Genomic DNA, 14,006 nt, shown 5'->3' with positions numbered 1-14,006 from the left:
ATACCATTGCACAAGGATAGAAACCACCTTAAATCTAGCATGACCACAGTTTAAAACAAGAAACTACAACATCGGGCTGATCTATTGGGAGCTCACCAAAGCCAGCTAGACTGTGACTGAAACAGCATGGGATAAAACCGGACTCTCTGTTCGCCTCATGGCGAACAATGAGGACTGATGAGAAGCCAAGGTCAATGGCAAGGGGTTTTGATCCTACTTCATGTTCTGGCTTGATGGGAGCCTAGCCAGTTTGGATGTTCACCTTCCTAGACATGGACGGAGGGGGGAGGACCTTGGACTTTCCACAGGGCAGGGAACCATGACTGCTCTTTGGATAGGAGAGGGAGGGGGAGAGGAGTGGGGGAAGGGAGAGAAGAGAGGGGGAGAAGAGTGGGGGGAGGGGGAGAAAAGTGGGGGGAGGGAAAAGGGAGGCTGGGAGGAGGTGGAAACTTTTTTTTTTCTTATTCTCAATAAAAAAAAAAGAAAGAAACTACAACATCTAATCATAACACAGATTCTGATAACCAATGTCTTGGGAGGGTGAGTTACAAGAATGCTTAAGCTGGCACAGTTTTGGCAAAGGGCTGCCTAAGGAAGAGACAGGTTCACCAGCAATCACCTCATTCTTATGCTACACAGTCTACATAATTATCTTTTAAGTATCAAGACTAGTGACTAGTAGATCAAAGGATTAAATAAATAATTACAGTAGCAAACCACGAAAATGTTATATAATGTTTTCATTAATTCATGTGTGTGTAAAAAGCAAAATACATGCATAGTGGTCAGAAGACAACTGTCAGGAGTCAATTCTTTCCTTCTACCAGATGGGTCTGGGGGATTGCACTTAGGTCAGCAGGAATAGTGGTAACAGATATCTTTACCAAAGAAGCCATTTTCGTGGCTCTATACTAGTTTTTTATTTAAAGATATGCCCACCACAAACTGGCTCTGGTACATGCTAGTTATACTCATGGTGCTCCTGTGTTATAAATGTTGCATCTGTCTAATGAAGAATCAATATTGTTTAAAGAAAGGTCTGACTTTTGCCCTTGCTTATTGAGAAGATCTCCCTGCCTACAGAAGGTCCTTTCTTTTCTTTTTTTTTCTTTTTCCTTTTTTCCCTCAAGACAGTGTTTCTCTGTGTAGTCCTGACTGTCCTGGAACTTGCTCTGAAGACAAGACTGGCCTTGAACTTAAAGATCCACATACTTCTGCCTCTTAAATGCTGGAATTAAATATGTGTGCCACCACCATCTTTGTGTTCCTTGGCTTCTAACAGCGTAGTTTATAAAAGAAGCTGCAGACCATATCTTATTAGAACTAATATCCATATTAGTTAGGACCTATTCAGGAAGTGGAGACTAAAGGTATCAGCTTAACCACCAGGAAAGTTTAAAATTGTAAAGTGGTGGCTCACGCCTTTAATCCCAGCATTCGAGTGACAGAGGCAGGCTGATCTCTGTGAGTTCGAGGCCAGCCTGGTCTACAAGAGCTAGTTCCTGGACAGGCACCAAAGCTACACAGAGAAACCCTGTCTCAAAAAAAAAACCTAATTAATTAATTAATTAATAAAGTCAGCCACATATAACTGAGCCCCAGTAAAAATTCTGGATGCCTAAACTTCAGGCTGGAATACTCTGCAGTCTATTTGGCCAAGAGAAGTAGCACTGCCTATGGCACTGCAGCCAGCCAGAAGCTTTGGTCTGGCCTCCAGACTCAGCACTCTGCCTCTCTTCTCCTGGGTTATGATAGCTTTTATTTGTTCTCGGGAAATAAACAGAGGCCACGAGCCTAACACTTGCAGTGATCTCTGTGTATCTGTCCAGTGAATTACCAAACCTGGGAGGGGTGGCAGGAACTCTAAGTTAGCAAGAGACTAGGCACAGTCCTGTCAGGGCTCTTTTCCCAGATTCTAGATTCTGACTAACTCTGGTTAGAAGTAGAACAGTTCTTTGCTACGGCAGGATCACATCTGGGGGTTTGTTTGGGGTATGGGAGGATAAGACAGACATGATTTAGAAAACTGTTAAATAAGAGGGGCTGATAGGGAGTGTAGTATAAGTTTTAAGGATTGACATTCTATCCTGCAGGGGTAGCTCCTTAAACAGGAAGGCAAAACAATTCAAAATAGTTTCCAGAAGTTCCTGAAACCAACCAGATTCACTATGCTCTCCCTAGCAATAAAGTAATAAAAGAGTAGGCAATAAAAGCCAAGAGTCCCTCTCAGAGGATGAAAGCTAAATTGAAAAAAAAAAAAATAGATTCAGGGTGGTAGCAGCACACACCTTTATTCCTAGCACTCACAGGCAGAGGGAGGCAGATCTCTGCAAGTTCAAGGCCAACCTGGTCTACAGGGCAAGTTCCAGGGCAGACTCCAAAGCTACAGAGAAACCCTATCTCGAAAAACCAAAATACATCCAGAAAAACCAAGCTATAAAATAAGACTCTCAGACTAGCCAAGCTGCAAAGATACCAGACTAGTTGCCTGGAAGGAGCAGAAACCAGTCAAGCTATTAAAGAGGTTTAGATCAACTGAGACACCTGGAAGACTCTCCAACCAGTTGAGCTGCCTTCAGACTGTGCAGCACGCTCCAGGTTCCCAGATTTTGTAAAATGTCACACGTGTTGGGTGGGCTATGGTAATGCAGCTATCACTGAATCATTTCTGCTCCTGTAAGTAGCCCCTCACCCATATTCCCATAAGTAACCCTAATAGAATTCAGTGATTCACCAAACTGGACTGTGGTCTGTTGTTCCCTATCCGGCATAAGTAGACATGTGCTGTGTTTCCCAGGAAAAGTTTTGTCACACAACAAGGTGGGGAGAACAGGACAGGGGGATACTGGAGTATATCATCAACCAGCTATTCCATTATATGCCTTATCCTCCTCTTATATAACATTGTCAACATAACTAAGCCATTAACTTGAAGTCACAGGGAATGCAGGCAGTGTTTAGAAAAGAAAACAAGACAGTAATGCAAAAAACTTATAGATCAGGCTGGCCTCGAACTCACAGAGATCCACCTGCCTCTGTCTCCCCAGTGCTGGAATTAAAGGCATGGGCCACCACTCCTCAGCTACAAAAAAACTTAAAGACCGAGTGAGGAAAAGAAACCTTTTAAACCGAATTACAACTGAATAACAAGCTAAGAACAGATCCAACAGAGGCTCCTGGCACGCATGTCTGTTCTTCCCCGCACGCATGGTTTCAGCTCTCTTCTCTCTACTACTAGACTTTGTGTATCTGATTATTAAGGTTTTACCCTTTCCCTTTTGGGTTATGTAGTTTAACATAATCTCTTTCTCTCTCTTTTTTCTTCAGTTTTTCGAGACAGGGTTTCACTGTTTAGCTCTGGCTGTCCGGTAACTTGCCACAAACTAGAGATCCTCAGGTCTCTGGCTCCCCTCCTGAGTGCTGGGATTAAAAGCATGTGCCATCATTGCCAGGATTAACATAATCTCTTAATCATCTAAATATAAGGGAGGGGGTTAAAAACAGAAACAAAGGTGTGGGTACTGATAAAAATGGGCACTGGGCTGGAGAGTTCTTCCAAAGGTCCTGAGTTCAATTCCCAGCAACCAAATGGTGGCTTACAACCATCTGTAATGAGATTTGGTGCCCTCTTCTGGCCTGGAGGGATACACGCAGGCAGAACACTGTATACATAATAAATAAATAAATAAATACATAATTTTTTTTTTTTTTTTTTTTTTTTTTTGGTTTTTTGAGACAGGGTTTCTCTGTGGCTTTGGAGCCTGTCCTGGAACTAGCTCTGTAGACCAGGCTGGTCTCGAACTCACAGAGATCTGCCTGCCTCTGCCTCCCGAGTGCTGGGAAATAAATAAATTTTTAAAAAAAGAATGGGCAGTTCCTAATGAGGATTTACCTACACTAAAATAGCTATAACCTATGACCTTAAACTCCAGTCAGTAACACAGACTCAGTTCACCCTATCATCATAGTGGGTGATGATGTAGGCTAGGTGGGGCCTACAGAATTCTTTTACTTCTTTCTGAACACCAGAAAGTAGAGGGATTCTCAATTACTTTCTCCCATATTTGCCTAAACAAATTATTTATCTGTCAGGGTTGAAATGCGTTCGGCTGGAACTTCCAATTCACTCCTCTTGGATCCAGAAAGCCTCACTTTCCTCTCTCCAAATCCCACCCTCTCAGAAAATCTCCAAGAAAGAAAAGGCACCAAAAAGCCCAGTTTGCATTCTTGGCAGCTGTGGCAGGCAGCTCCTTCCCTGAAGTCACCAGCTGCCCAAGTCCCTACCTAAAGCGGTCAGCTTTAGATCATACTTAGGCATAACACCTCATCACCCCTTGCCTACAGGGTATATAAGCTACCTGCTTTAGTTTGGGTGTGTGACTTCTCTTGCCTCAATCTCTGTGGCTAGAGAACTCACCTGGGAGTTGCTTTGCTCAAATAAACTTGTTCTTTTACGTTTTTAATTCGGCTTGATCTGGCTTACTGCACTGGTAGAGAAATCTATTATTGGAGTACAGAAAACCTATTAAAACAGACCTAAGTAACTCAGTTTTATTCCCTTTCATTACAAAAAGGGAAACTTAAGGCCTGCAGAAGTGAAAGAGACAGCATGGCAGAGCCACAAGCAAGTTAATGGAAGAGCTAAAAAGTACTTCTGCCCAGTATCCACTACGCAGCACAGACCTGACACTGTTCCTTAATACACCACCCCTATTTGACAGCATTCATTCTGGTAGCAGAATAAAGAGTCCCAGTACCTCTGGTTATTTGCTGATGGTCGCCAGAGAATCATGATGACAAAGAGGATCATGGAAAACAGCAACCGCCAAATGGCATCATCCACCCACAGCTCCCGCCAGTCCTGCAATAAGGGGGAAATACAACACTTTATGTATATTATCACTGTTCAAAGTCTTTTGGCATAGAAAAAGAGTCCCTTATTTATACATACATATATGTTTCCCTTTTTGTAATGAAAGGGAATAAAACTGAGTTACTTAGGTCTGTTTTAATAGGTTTTCTGTACTCCAATATATATGTGTATGTATATATATATATATATATATATGTATGTATAAATAAGGTGTATTTATTAGAAGCTACTATACAAGGTACCTGGCACATGCTGGGGTTAAAAGCTTGGAAAGAAAAGAAGGCCATTTCTTCCTGTCATGCTTACTGTTGCTAGAGCAAAGGCACTAGCAAGCTGCACAGAGTAAAAGTGTCACAGCTCATAGAATGCTCAAGGCAAGTAACTTTTGGCTGCTAACTTTTTAATTTTATTTATTTATTTTTTTAAATCAGGCTAGTCTCAAGCTGTGTGCCACTACACCCAGTTTAGGCTTAAATCAATCTCTCTCTCTTTCTTTTTTTCTTTCAAGACAGGATTCTTCCCGTAACAGCTCTTGCTGTCCTAGAACTCACTTTCTAGTTCAGGCTGGCCTTGAATTCTCAGAGATCCCCTGCTTCTGCCTTGAGTGCTGGTACTAAGAACCTAGAGCCACCACTCCCAGCTGTAGGTTTAGATTTCTAGTCCTCCTGCTGAATTTTGATTGTGTGCCATCATGCTAATTATATAGTTGTCATCTGTCACTTATCAATATGACAAAAGAGAGCTCCACACAGAAATCCTACTGGCCACAGTCTCTGTCTAAAGGAAGTAGCTTCTACTCAAAGAGGAATCATTTGTACATGATGTTCAGCACTTTGGAGATTTTGAGTTAAGGCAAGCTATGGATCATATCCAATAGGGGCTGGGAGTGTGACTTAGTGGCAAAGCTCCTGCCTCATATACACGAAGGCCTGAGTTCAATCCCTAGGACCAATAAACAAATACAAGCACACCACACGATATGGAAGCACACTTAGGGGTAGAAACCTAGCCTTAAATCTTATACCCTCTAAGAATCTTGGACTATAATAAACATCACACTCCTAACCACAGTGTTTATAACTTACCGACTGGCAAGTCACTATTCTGAACTTCATGGTTGTCCAGATGATGAACACAATAGATGCTAGCATGAAATGAAAAACCTGGTCAGATCATAAATGGACGTTTAACCCCCAGTTACATTCAATGATCTCAAATAAGTACAATTCCATATTCCTGACTAGCACTTAGTTATCTTCAATATAAATTTATTAAACACCTACTACAAGCAAGGCTCACAATATATACTATTGCCATAATGTACAGTTTTGCAATCATTTTGTCTTTACCATCTGGCTACTTCAGTAACCCTCAGAATTAGAACAGAAGCTAACGGAATATATGCTAACTTTAGTAGCATTATTAGAACAAATTTTTCCTTTTCCAACTTATTTTTTTTTTGGTTTTTCGAGACAGAGTTTCTCTGTGGGTTTTTTTTGGAGCCTGTCCTGGAACTAGCTCTTGTAGACCAGGCTGGTCTCAAACTCACAGAGATCCGCCTGCCTCTGCCTCCCGAGTGCTGGGATTAAAGGCGTGCGCCACCACCGCCAGGCCCAACTTATTTTTTGAGACAGTATCTCTCACTGAAATGGGAGCACAGTGACTGGCCAGACTCAAAGTTTACCAGTTTGGGGAGACTACCTGACCAGTGAGTTCCAGGGATTCTTCTGTTTCCACTATGGGTGCTGGGGATTGGTACTGAGGTCTCCATGCTTCTATGGCATGTACTTTGTCTATGGAACCACCTCCCTAAACCCACACCTGGCTTTCCCACATGAGGACCAGAGACCTGAACTATTGTCCTTACACTTACATAGCAAGCATTTGGCTGAGCCATCTCACCTCCTAATCTTTTTAAAAAGATCATAAACCCTTTAGAGAATTTGGTTAGAACTATGACTGCTTTCCTTAAATGAAAAATGAAACTTTCCATAACTACCAATGGTCCTGTGGGCTGGAAAAGGGCTTAGCAGTTAAGAGCACTGGGTACTTTTCCAGAGAACCCACATTCGGTTGCTAGCACCCATATGGTGGCTTGCAACTGTCCATAACTCCAGTTCCAGGGGCTCTGACACCTTCTTCTGTCTCTGCATCAGGCACAGGTGTGGTGCAGAGATACATAAAGGCAAAACACTATTCAAATAAAAAATAACAATAAAAATAAAAGAATTCCTATTCTAAAGGAAATCACAGGATCATGATGCAACAGTTAAAAACATTCCAAACTTACCTGCCACTGCTAAGATAAGCGTATTGGTGAAATGCCGATACAAAGAAAGCTTTACAATGTTCCTCCGAAGTTTTAATAGCTTCATTGTTTGCGTCAGGCTAATGAATATGTGTTTGCAAGTCAAGGAATTAAACATTCAAAAAGGTAAGTAAACCAATTCTCAGGTTTCAGGATCTATGGTCACACTTGTAAAGTTACCAATTTCAGAGATCTTATAGCTCTTGTTTTCACTTCCTCCTCAAACACTCTGACTCACCATGATTAATGAGAAAATTATCATTTCAGTAAGACACAGAAAAGACTACAGCATGAGGGTGAGAATAAAGAAATAAAAGGAAAAAGACAGGAAAACAAAGAAAGGTATAGGCTTGCTAGAAAATTTTTAAAAGATGGGAAAAAAACAGGCAAATGGAAATGATAAAGTGAGCAGCATGCAAGGGATGGGTTAGCACCATCTCTCTCTAAAGTGTGTGGTTCTGTCTGGCCCAGCGAGTCCTCTGCAGGGTCACAGCTTTCCAGATTCTATATTCAAATAGTGCCACCCACACTGTGAATTAACTAAAAGGACAAAACAATGTCTGAGAATCCTGGACAAGTAGGCTACCAAAGCAGCGAGGCTTCACTTTATAAACTTTAGTTCCAAGTAAGAGGCCTCCTGGAAGGACAAAAGGGAACTGACGACTACCACAGATGATGCCTAGTTTTATGCTCAACTATCAGAGGAGCTGATATAAAAATGAAGAAGCTGGGGGCCAAAGAGATGGCTCATCAGCCAGCAACCAAGCCTAGCAACATGTGCTCCAGTTCCAGAGTCCACATAAAGCGGGAGGGGGAGTAGGAGGGGGGAGAAGAACTCTATAGGAAGGTGTCTCTGACCTTCATACACTGTGCCATGCACACCCCAACAAATAGAAATTTAAAAATAAAGTATAAAGGGCCTGGAGAGATGGCCTAGCAGTTAAGAGTACATAAAGAGGGGTTAGGTTCCCAGCACCCACATCAGACAGCTCACAACCACCTGTAAGTCCAACTGGAGGGGACCCAGCACCCTCCTTCTGGCCTCTGCAGGCAACTCACTTATACATACAATGTCTACATATACACATAATTAAAAATTACATCTTAAAAAAAAGTAAGAAAAATTAAGAAGGGGCTGGAGAGATGGCTCAGCGGTTAAGAGCACTGACTGCTCTTCCAGAGGTCCTGAGTTCAATTCCCAGCAACCATATGGTGGCTCACAACACCTGTAATGAGGTCTGATGCCCTCTTCTGGCCTACAGGCAGGATACTGCATAAATAAATAGGTAGATAGATGGATAGATAGATAGATAGATAGATAGATAGATAGATAGATAAATCTTAAAAAAAAATAAGAAAGAAAGAAAAATGAAGGGAGCCAGAACTTACTGCCTCGCTATGCTCTCTGATACCTAAACCCACTTTCACTACCCCAGCACGCAAGGATCACAGTGCTTGACAGACAGTGATCTGGACCCAGACACCTTTTTTTTGTTATATGGCAAAATATTCAAATTTGAAAAAATTATAATTTTGTTCATATTATGCTTTTTAAACCATCACAATCATGAAAAAATACTGTACAATTGCACATACACTCTTAAAGACAAACCAAATTTAAAATACACCTATAATATAAATTCTAAAGCTTGAACCCAAGAGGTCAAGCCCCCACTAAATAAGTGTTGAAGGAACAGGAACAGAAACTTGTTTATCTGCATCACTGATGTGAAGGAATCGACATTTGTTCTGAAGGGTGAGACAATTTCTGAGTAAAAGAAGAAACTCATCCTTTCGACAGCTGAAACCTGTTCATCCTACTTAAGAGATCTAAGAGGATCAAACCCTTTAAGAGGCTCCTAAACAAATTCTGGGATCAAATTCTTTTCACAGGTATTAAAGAATTTCATAATTAGACTAAAAGAAAGAGCAGGACCAGAGCAGCCAATGATTCTAATACAAAGAGAGATGAGCAAACAATAAATCCAAAAATAAGGTGAGACGTCCATTTTAAAACAAAGCAAACAAAACAAATAAAGCCAGGTGGTGGTGGTAGAAAATGCCTTTAATCCCAGCACTCAGGAGGCAGACAGATCTCTAAGTTTGAGGCCAGCCTGATCTACAGAGTGAGTTCCAGGACAGCTTGGGCTACACAGAGAAACCTGTCTCAAAACCCCAAAAGAGATTGAGAGAGGAAAGGGAGGGAGGGAGGGAGGGAGGGAGGGAGGGAGGGAGGGCGGGCACAGCTTTGAGCTCATGTTTAGCAACCAAATTATTCTGTGATTTTTTAAAAGATGACAAAACAAAAACAAACAAAACTGCTTACCTGAACTTTCAGGCCGTTAACATATAAAACAAACCACTTCCCAGATCAAGGAGAAATCAACAGAAAGATTAATGGAAACCCATCTGCAAGGGGAGAAAGCCAACGGTCATCAAACAAGCCAATGAGAAGGATATCCACCAGCACAGGGCAGTGTCTAGGAAAGCCAAGGGTATAAAGGCCAAGGAAGCAAGATCAGTCTGGGCCTGCAGACAAAGAAAAAGAGGTGATGAAATCAGATGAACAGAGAGGCAAGAGAAGAAACCAGCACACGGTTCTGCATTTATACTGACAGCTGAAATGGGCTTGCATATGAACTGAAGAAAACCATAAGGGCTAGCTAGCACTGGGCAAAAAAAAACACCCACTCCTCCCTTCTTAAACACCTGCAGACAGCATCCAGCTATAAATGATTCACATCAACTGTAAATTCTTCTCAATTCAATGAAACTGCTATAAATTACTACCATAGAGTTTTGATGTAAAAGAGAATGACAAGGGGCTGGAGAGAGATGGCTTAGCAGTTAAGAGCACTGGCTGCTCTCCCAGAGGACCAGGATTCAATTCCCAGCACCCACACAGCAGCTCACAACTGTTTGTAATTCCAATTCCAGGGATCTGACACCCTCACACAGAATATATATAGGCAAAACACCAGCACACATTAAACAAACAAACAAACAAACAAATCTTAAAAAAGGAGAATAACACAAAAGTCTTTGTATTTATAGTCCCATCCCATCTAGATTTCCTACTGTTATTTTTATACTAAAATCCTAAAAAGGTATCTCTCATATTTTAAATAATTATTGCATCATTAATATTCTAAGAATTATTGATTCTCAGAGTAACATGATTAACATGATTAAGTTTTACTAATAATAGCTTACCCTAAAATACAATGTAATTATCTTTCCTAGTAGGAATGAAAACATCATTCCTAGTTTCTACAAGTTTGCATCTAAGCTGCTTTGTACATAATTCTAACAACCCCATCACCAGAGAATTATTAAAGGATATCCATAAAATAATACAGGCATCAACTGCAGAGAGGGCCAGGCTTACTATCAGAGCCAAGGAGTAAGGAAAATACTATAGCAATGGCAGAAAAGAAAAAGTGAAATTAACAGGCGGTTAAAGTTGCTAAATAGCCACAGAGATTGCACACAGGGGTCAGTGTGGTGTGAACAACAAATTTACTATTATGAAGTATTATATGGATGGGGAAGTGTCAAGGGCAAAGCCAAGTGTATAGAAGTTAACACTTTGAATCTAATATTAGGGTTATGACAGAATGTGACTTTTTACTAAATGAAATAACTGTAATAGTCCAGGAAGGCCCACTTCTTCCTTTCTTGACAATGGACTATGTGAAACTTAATTGAATTTAAGTTTTAAATTTAAGTTCCGGGTAAGTAGAGAACACTGTTGTTTTTATTTAGATGAACCAGAAAATGAGGGAAAGAACCAAATAATTACCAGACTGGCACAGGTGGAAAGAAGATATTCACTATAGATCATATACTAAATTTATCAAGCTCTAATAGATGAGGTTAGAAAAATGGAGTTATACGGGCTGAGCATCTCTGATTCAAAACTCCAACCCCACAACACTGAATGTTTTGAGATTTTTGAAGGATTTTATATCTTGGACTTTAGGTTAAGAAATGCTTAACTAATAGGTTCTATGAAAACACCCTAAAATCAAAAAATTCTCAAGTCTGAAACACTCCTGGTCCCTAGCACTTCATCCTGCATACATCTTACTGAAAAACAGAAGAACAGCCCACTGACTCAAGAAGAAATATTAACAGTAGCTGGCCACAAAAATCCATATGAAGAAAAAAATAAATAAGTAATTCAGTCTAGGCAATACCGACCCCTGTAACTCTGAGGACTCCTTCCATGCCAGAGAACAAAAGATAGAGTGCTCCTGCCACCACAACCTTGTGAAGAGTGACTCCAAGACGAGGCCTAAAAAGGAAGCAAAGAGACAGCCAAGTACAGCAGCAGCAAGCCATGTGACAAACTATGGTGTCAGCGACAATTAGTACAGAGCACGAACTTCAGGAAAACGTGCTCCTTAGAAGAAAACCACTCCTGAGTGTGTGTGTGGTAGTCTGAATGGAACTGGCTCCCATAAGCTCATAGGGGGTGGCACTATCAGAAGATGTGGCTTTGTTAGAATGCATATAGTCTTGTTGGAGGAAGTGCATCACTGTGGGGGCGGGCTTTGAGGTTTCCTATGCTCAGGGTATCACCCAGTGTCTCAGTCGACTTTTCCTGTTGCCTGCAACATGTGGGACTCTCAGCTACTACTCCAGCACATCTACCTGCACACTGCCATGTTCCCACCATGATGATAATGGACTGAACCTCTGAAATTGTAAGCAAGCCACCCCCAATCAAGTGTTTTCTTTATAAGAGTTACTGTTGTCATGGTTGTTTCTTCACAGCAATAGAAACCCTAATTAAGACAGTCTGGTCATAAATGATGACAAGAAATACTAGAAATTAAAATCTGGTCCTCGGTTACTGTATTAAATATATATATATGTTATGTGCTAATATATATATAATTATTACACATAATATATTTTATTAAATTGTTTTAATATAAATATACATTTTTTTTTTTTTGGTTTTTCGAGACAGGGTTTCTCTGTGGCTTTGGAGCCTGTCCTGGAACTAGCTCTTGTAGACCAGGCTGGCCTCGAACTCACAGAGATCCGCCTGCCTCTGCCTAAATATACATATTTTTATATAATATATATTAGAAAACATTCTGTGGTATAAAACCCCCAGTAACAAAGCTCATCTCTCTCTCTCTCTCTCTGGCTCTGTCTCTCTGTCTCGCGCACATTCTCTCTCTCTCTCTCTCTCTCTCTCTCTCTCTCTCTCTCTCTCTCTCCTCTCTCCTCTCTCCTCTCTCCTCTCTCCTCTCTCCTCTCTCCTCTCTCCTCTCTCTCCTCTCTCTCTGAACCAGGCTTGGAGGTGCAGACCTAATCTCACGCAACTTCAAGGCCAGTGTGAGCAATATGACACCCTGCTTCAAACCAGAATCTACAACAAAATATAACCACAATATCATTAGCAAATCTTAAAATGTTAACATTACCTCACACACTCAAATGTCGTGTTGTAGTTCATCAAATAAGCTCAAGCACAAAACCCAACTAAGTATGTAGCTTTGAACAACCTCTATTCATAGGCAGATGGAAAAGCCTTAGATCCTTAATATTAAATCCTACTCCACCAGAATCTGTATTTTAACAAAATTACTAGGTGGTTCATTACAGTACATCTGTCTAAGGCAAATAAATCTCTATGGCTATTTCCAGTTAGAAAATGACCATAATGACAGGGAATTGTCTTAAAATCTTGAATATTCCATCACATGTAGAAGGCATTTAAATAAAAATGCTTATTCTACTTAAAGTCTTTGGACTATTCCTGTCCTCGTCTTTCTTGAATTCCCTCTAATTCAGGAGACAGCTTCTGTCCCAACCCCTTTCACACAGATTGTTCTTGGTATGGTCACTAACACTCTTTATTAATTAAATTCAACAGTTAATTCTCCATCCTCTTACCTGGCCTATCTGATTATCTGATACACTCAAGGACCCCTCCTTGGAACAGTCTTCAGTTTGCCTACTGCCTTCAACCGTTACTTAAGTTCCTCTACCAACTCTGCTTCATGTTACTGACATTTAGATAACAGAAAATATCTGAACACCCAGCCTTTGACCTTTTTCTCTCTGGATTTTCTTCCTTGGTAGCCTTGTGAGGTGTCCTAACTTAGCATCCCCATCTTCATACTTCTATCTGGGCCTCACCAGTGCTTATCTAGCCTACCTCCTAATCTTGCCATTGTGCCACGCCGCTTCCTTCATCTTCCTGGGCTTGGTCAACAGCAATTCCTTCCTGCCACATGAGCAGACCCGGTTGGCACCACCCGCAGTTCCTCTTCTTTTACATCCCACATGTGACCATCATGGGACTCCACTGGTTCTCCCTTCAAAGCATGCATAGGATCCACTCACACCCCAGACTCTTTCTCTAGGTGAACAGATAGTCCCTTTGCTTTCCTCAAATCTTTATTTGGATGTCACTAAGTAAAGCCTTCCTGGGCCACCATATTTATAGCTCCAAGTTTCAATGCCTGAACTATAACACCTTTTATTGATATATTAGACATTTAATTCATTTGTTCCCTTCTTCCACAAATGTAAAAATCTACAACTTTTATTTGTTGTACAGCAGGGGCTTAGAACAATGAGTTACTGAGTGCCTGATATAGGGAAGGCGCTCAGTATGTTGTGACTTAGGAAGAATGTTCTGAGGACACTACAAGGAGCAGAGGGCTACGCAATGACTACAGTGCTGCATGCTTCAGTAACTTGTTTTTACTAAAAAGTTAAATTAAAAAAAAAACAATTACAATAAGAATATTTATTTGCTAAAAAAACAAAACAAAACAAAAAAACAACCTAATTTGCAAG

General features: G+C 40.9%; 1 protein-coding gene across 4 annotated transcripts in view; it reads right to left on the bottom strand.

The window, feature by feature from the left end:
• Positions 1-14,006, bottom strand: part of Tmem87a (transmembrane protein 87A) — a 52,542-nt gene that overhangs the window by 10,279 nt on the left and 28,257 nt on the right. For 2 of the 4 annotated variants that reach the window (XM_050131777.1, XM_050131790.1), the window contains exons 11-15: positions 11,385-11,478; positions 10,525-10,596; positions 7,164-7,272; positions 5,959-6,017; positions 4,758-4,861 (exon numbers count right to left, since the gene is read on the bottom strand). In XM_050131777.1, coding sequence (XP_049987734.1) covers positions 4,758-4,861; positions 5,959-6,017; positions 7,164-7,272; positions 10,525-10,596; positions 11,385-11,478 — 438 coding nt within the window. Of the gene's footprint in view, positions 1-4,757; positions 4,862-5,958; positions 6,018-7,163; positions 7,273-9,507; positions 9,591-9,641; positions 9,711-10,524; positions 10,597-11,384; positions 11,479-14,006 lie in introns of those variants that run through there. The other 2 variants (XM_050131786.1, XR_007590005.1) reach the window with 2 other exon arrangements.

This window comes from Alexandromys fortis, unplaced genomic scaffold (assembly GCF_014885135.2).
Source record: "Alexandromys fortis isolate MF-2015 unplaced genomic scaffold, M_Fortis_MF-2015_v1.1 scaffold_6, whole genome shotgun sequence".
Lineage (NCBI taxonomy): Eukaryota > Metazoa > Chordata > Mammalia > Rodentia > Cricetidae > Alexandromys > Alexandromys fortis.
Note: the sequence above shows the minus strand (reverse complement) of the source record. Positions and strands in the feature narration are given on the sequence as shown.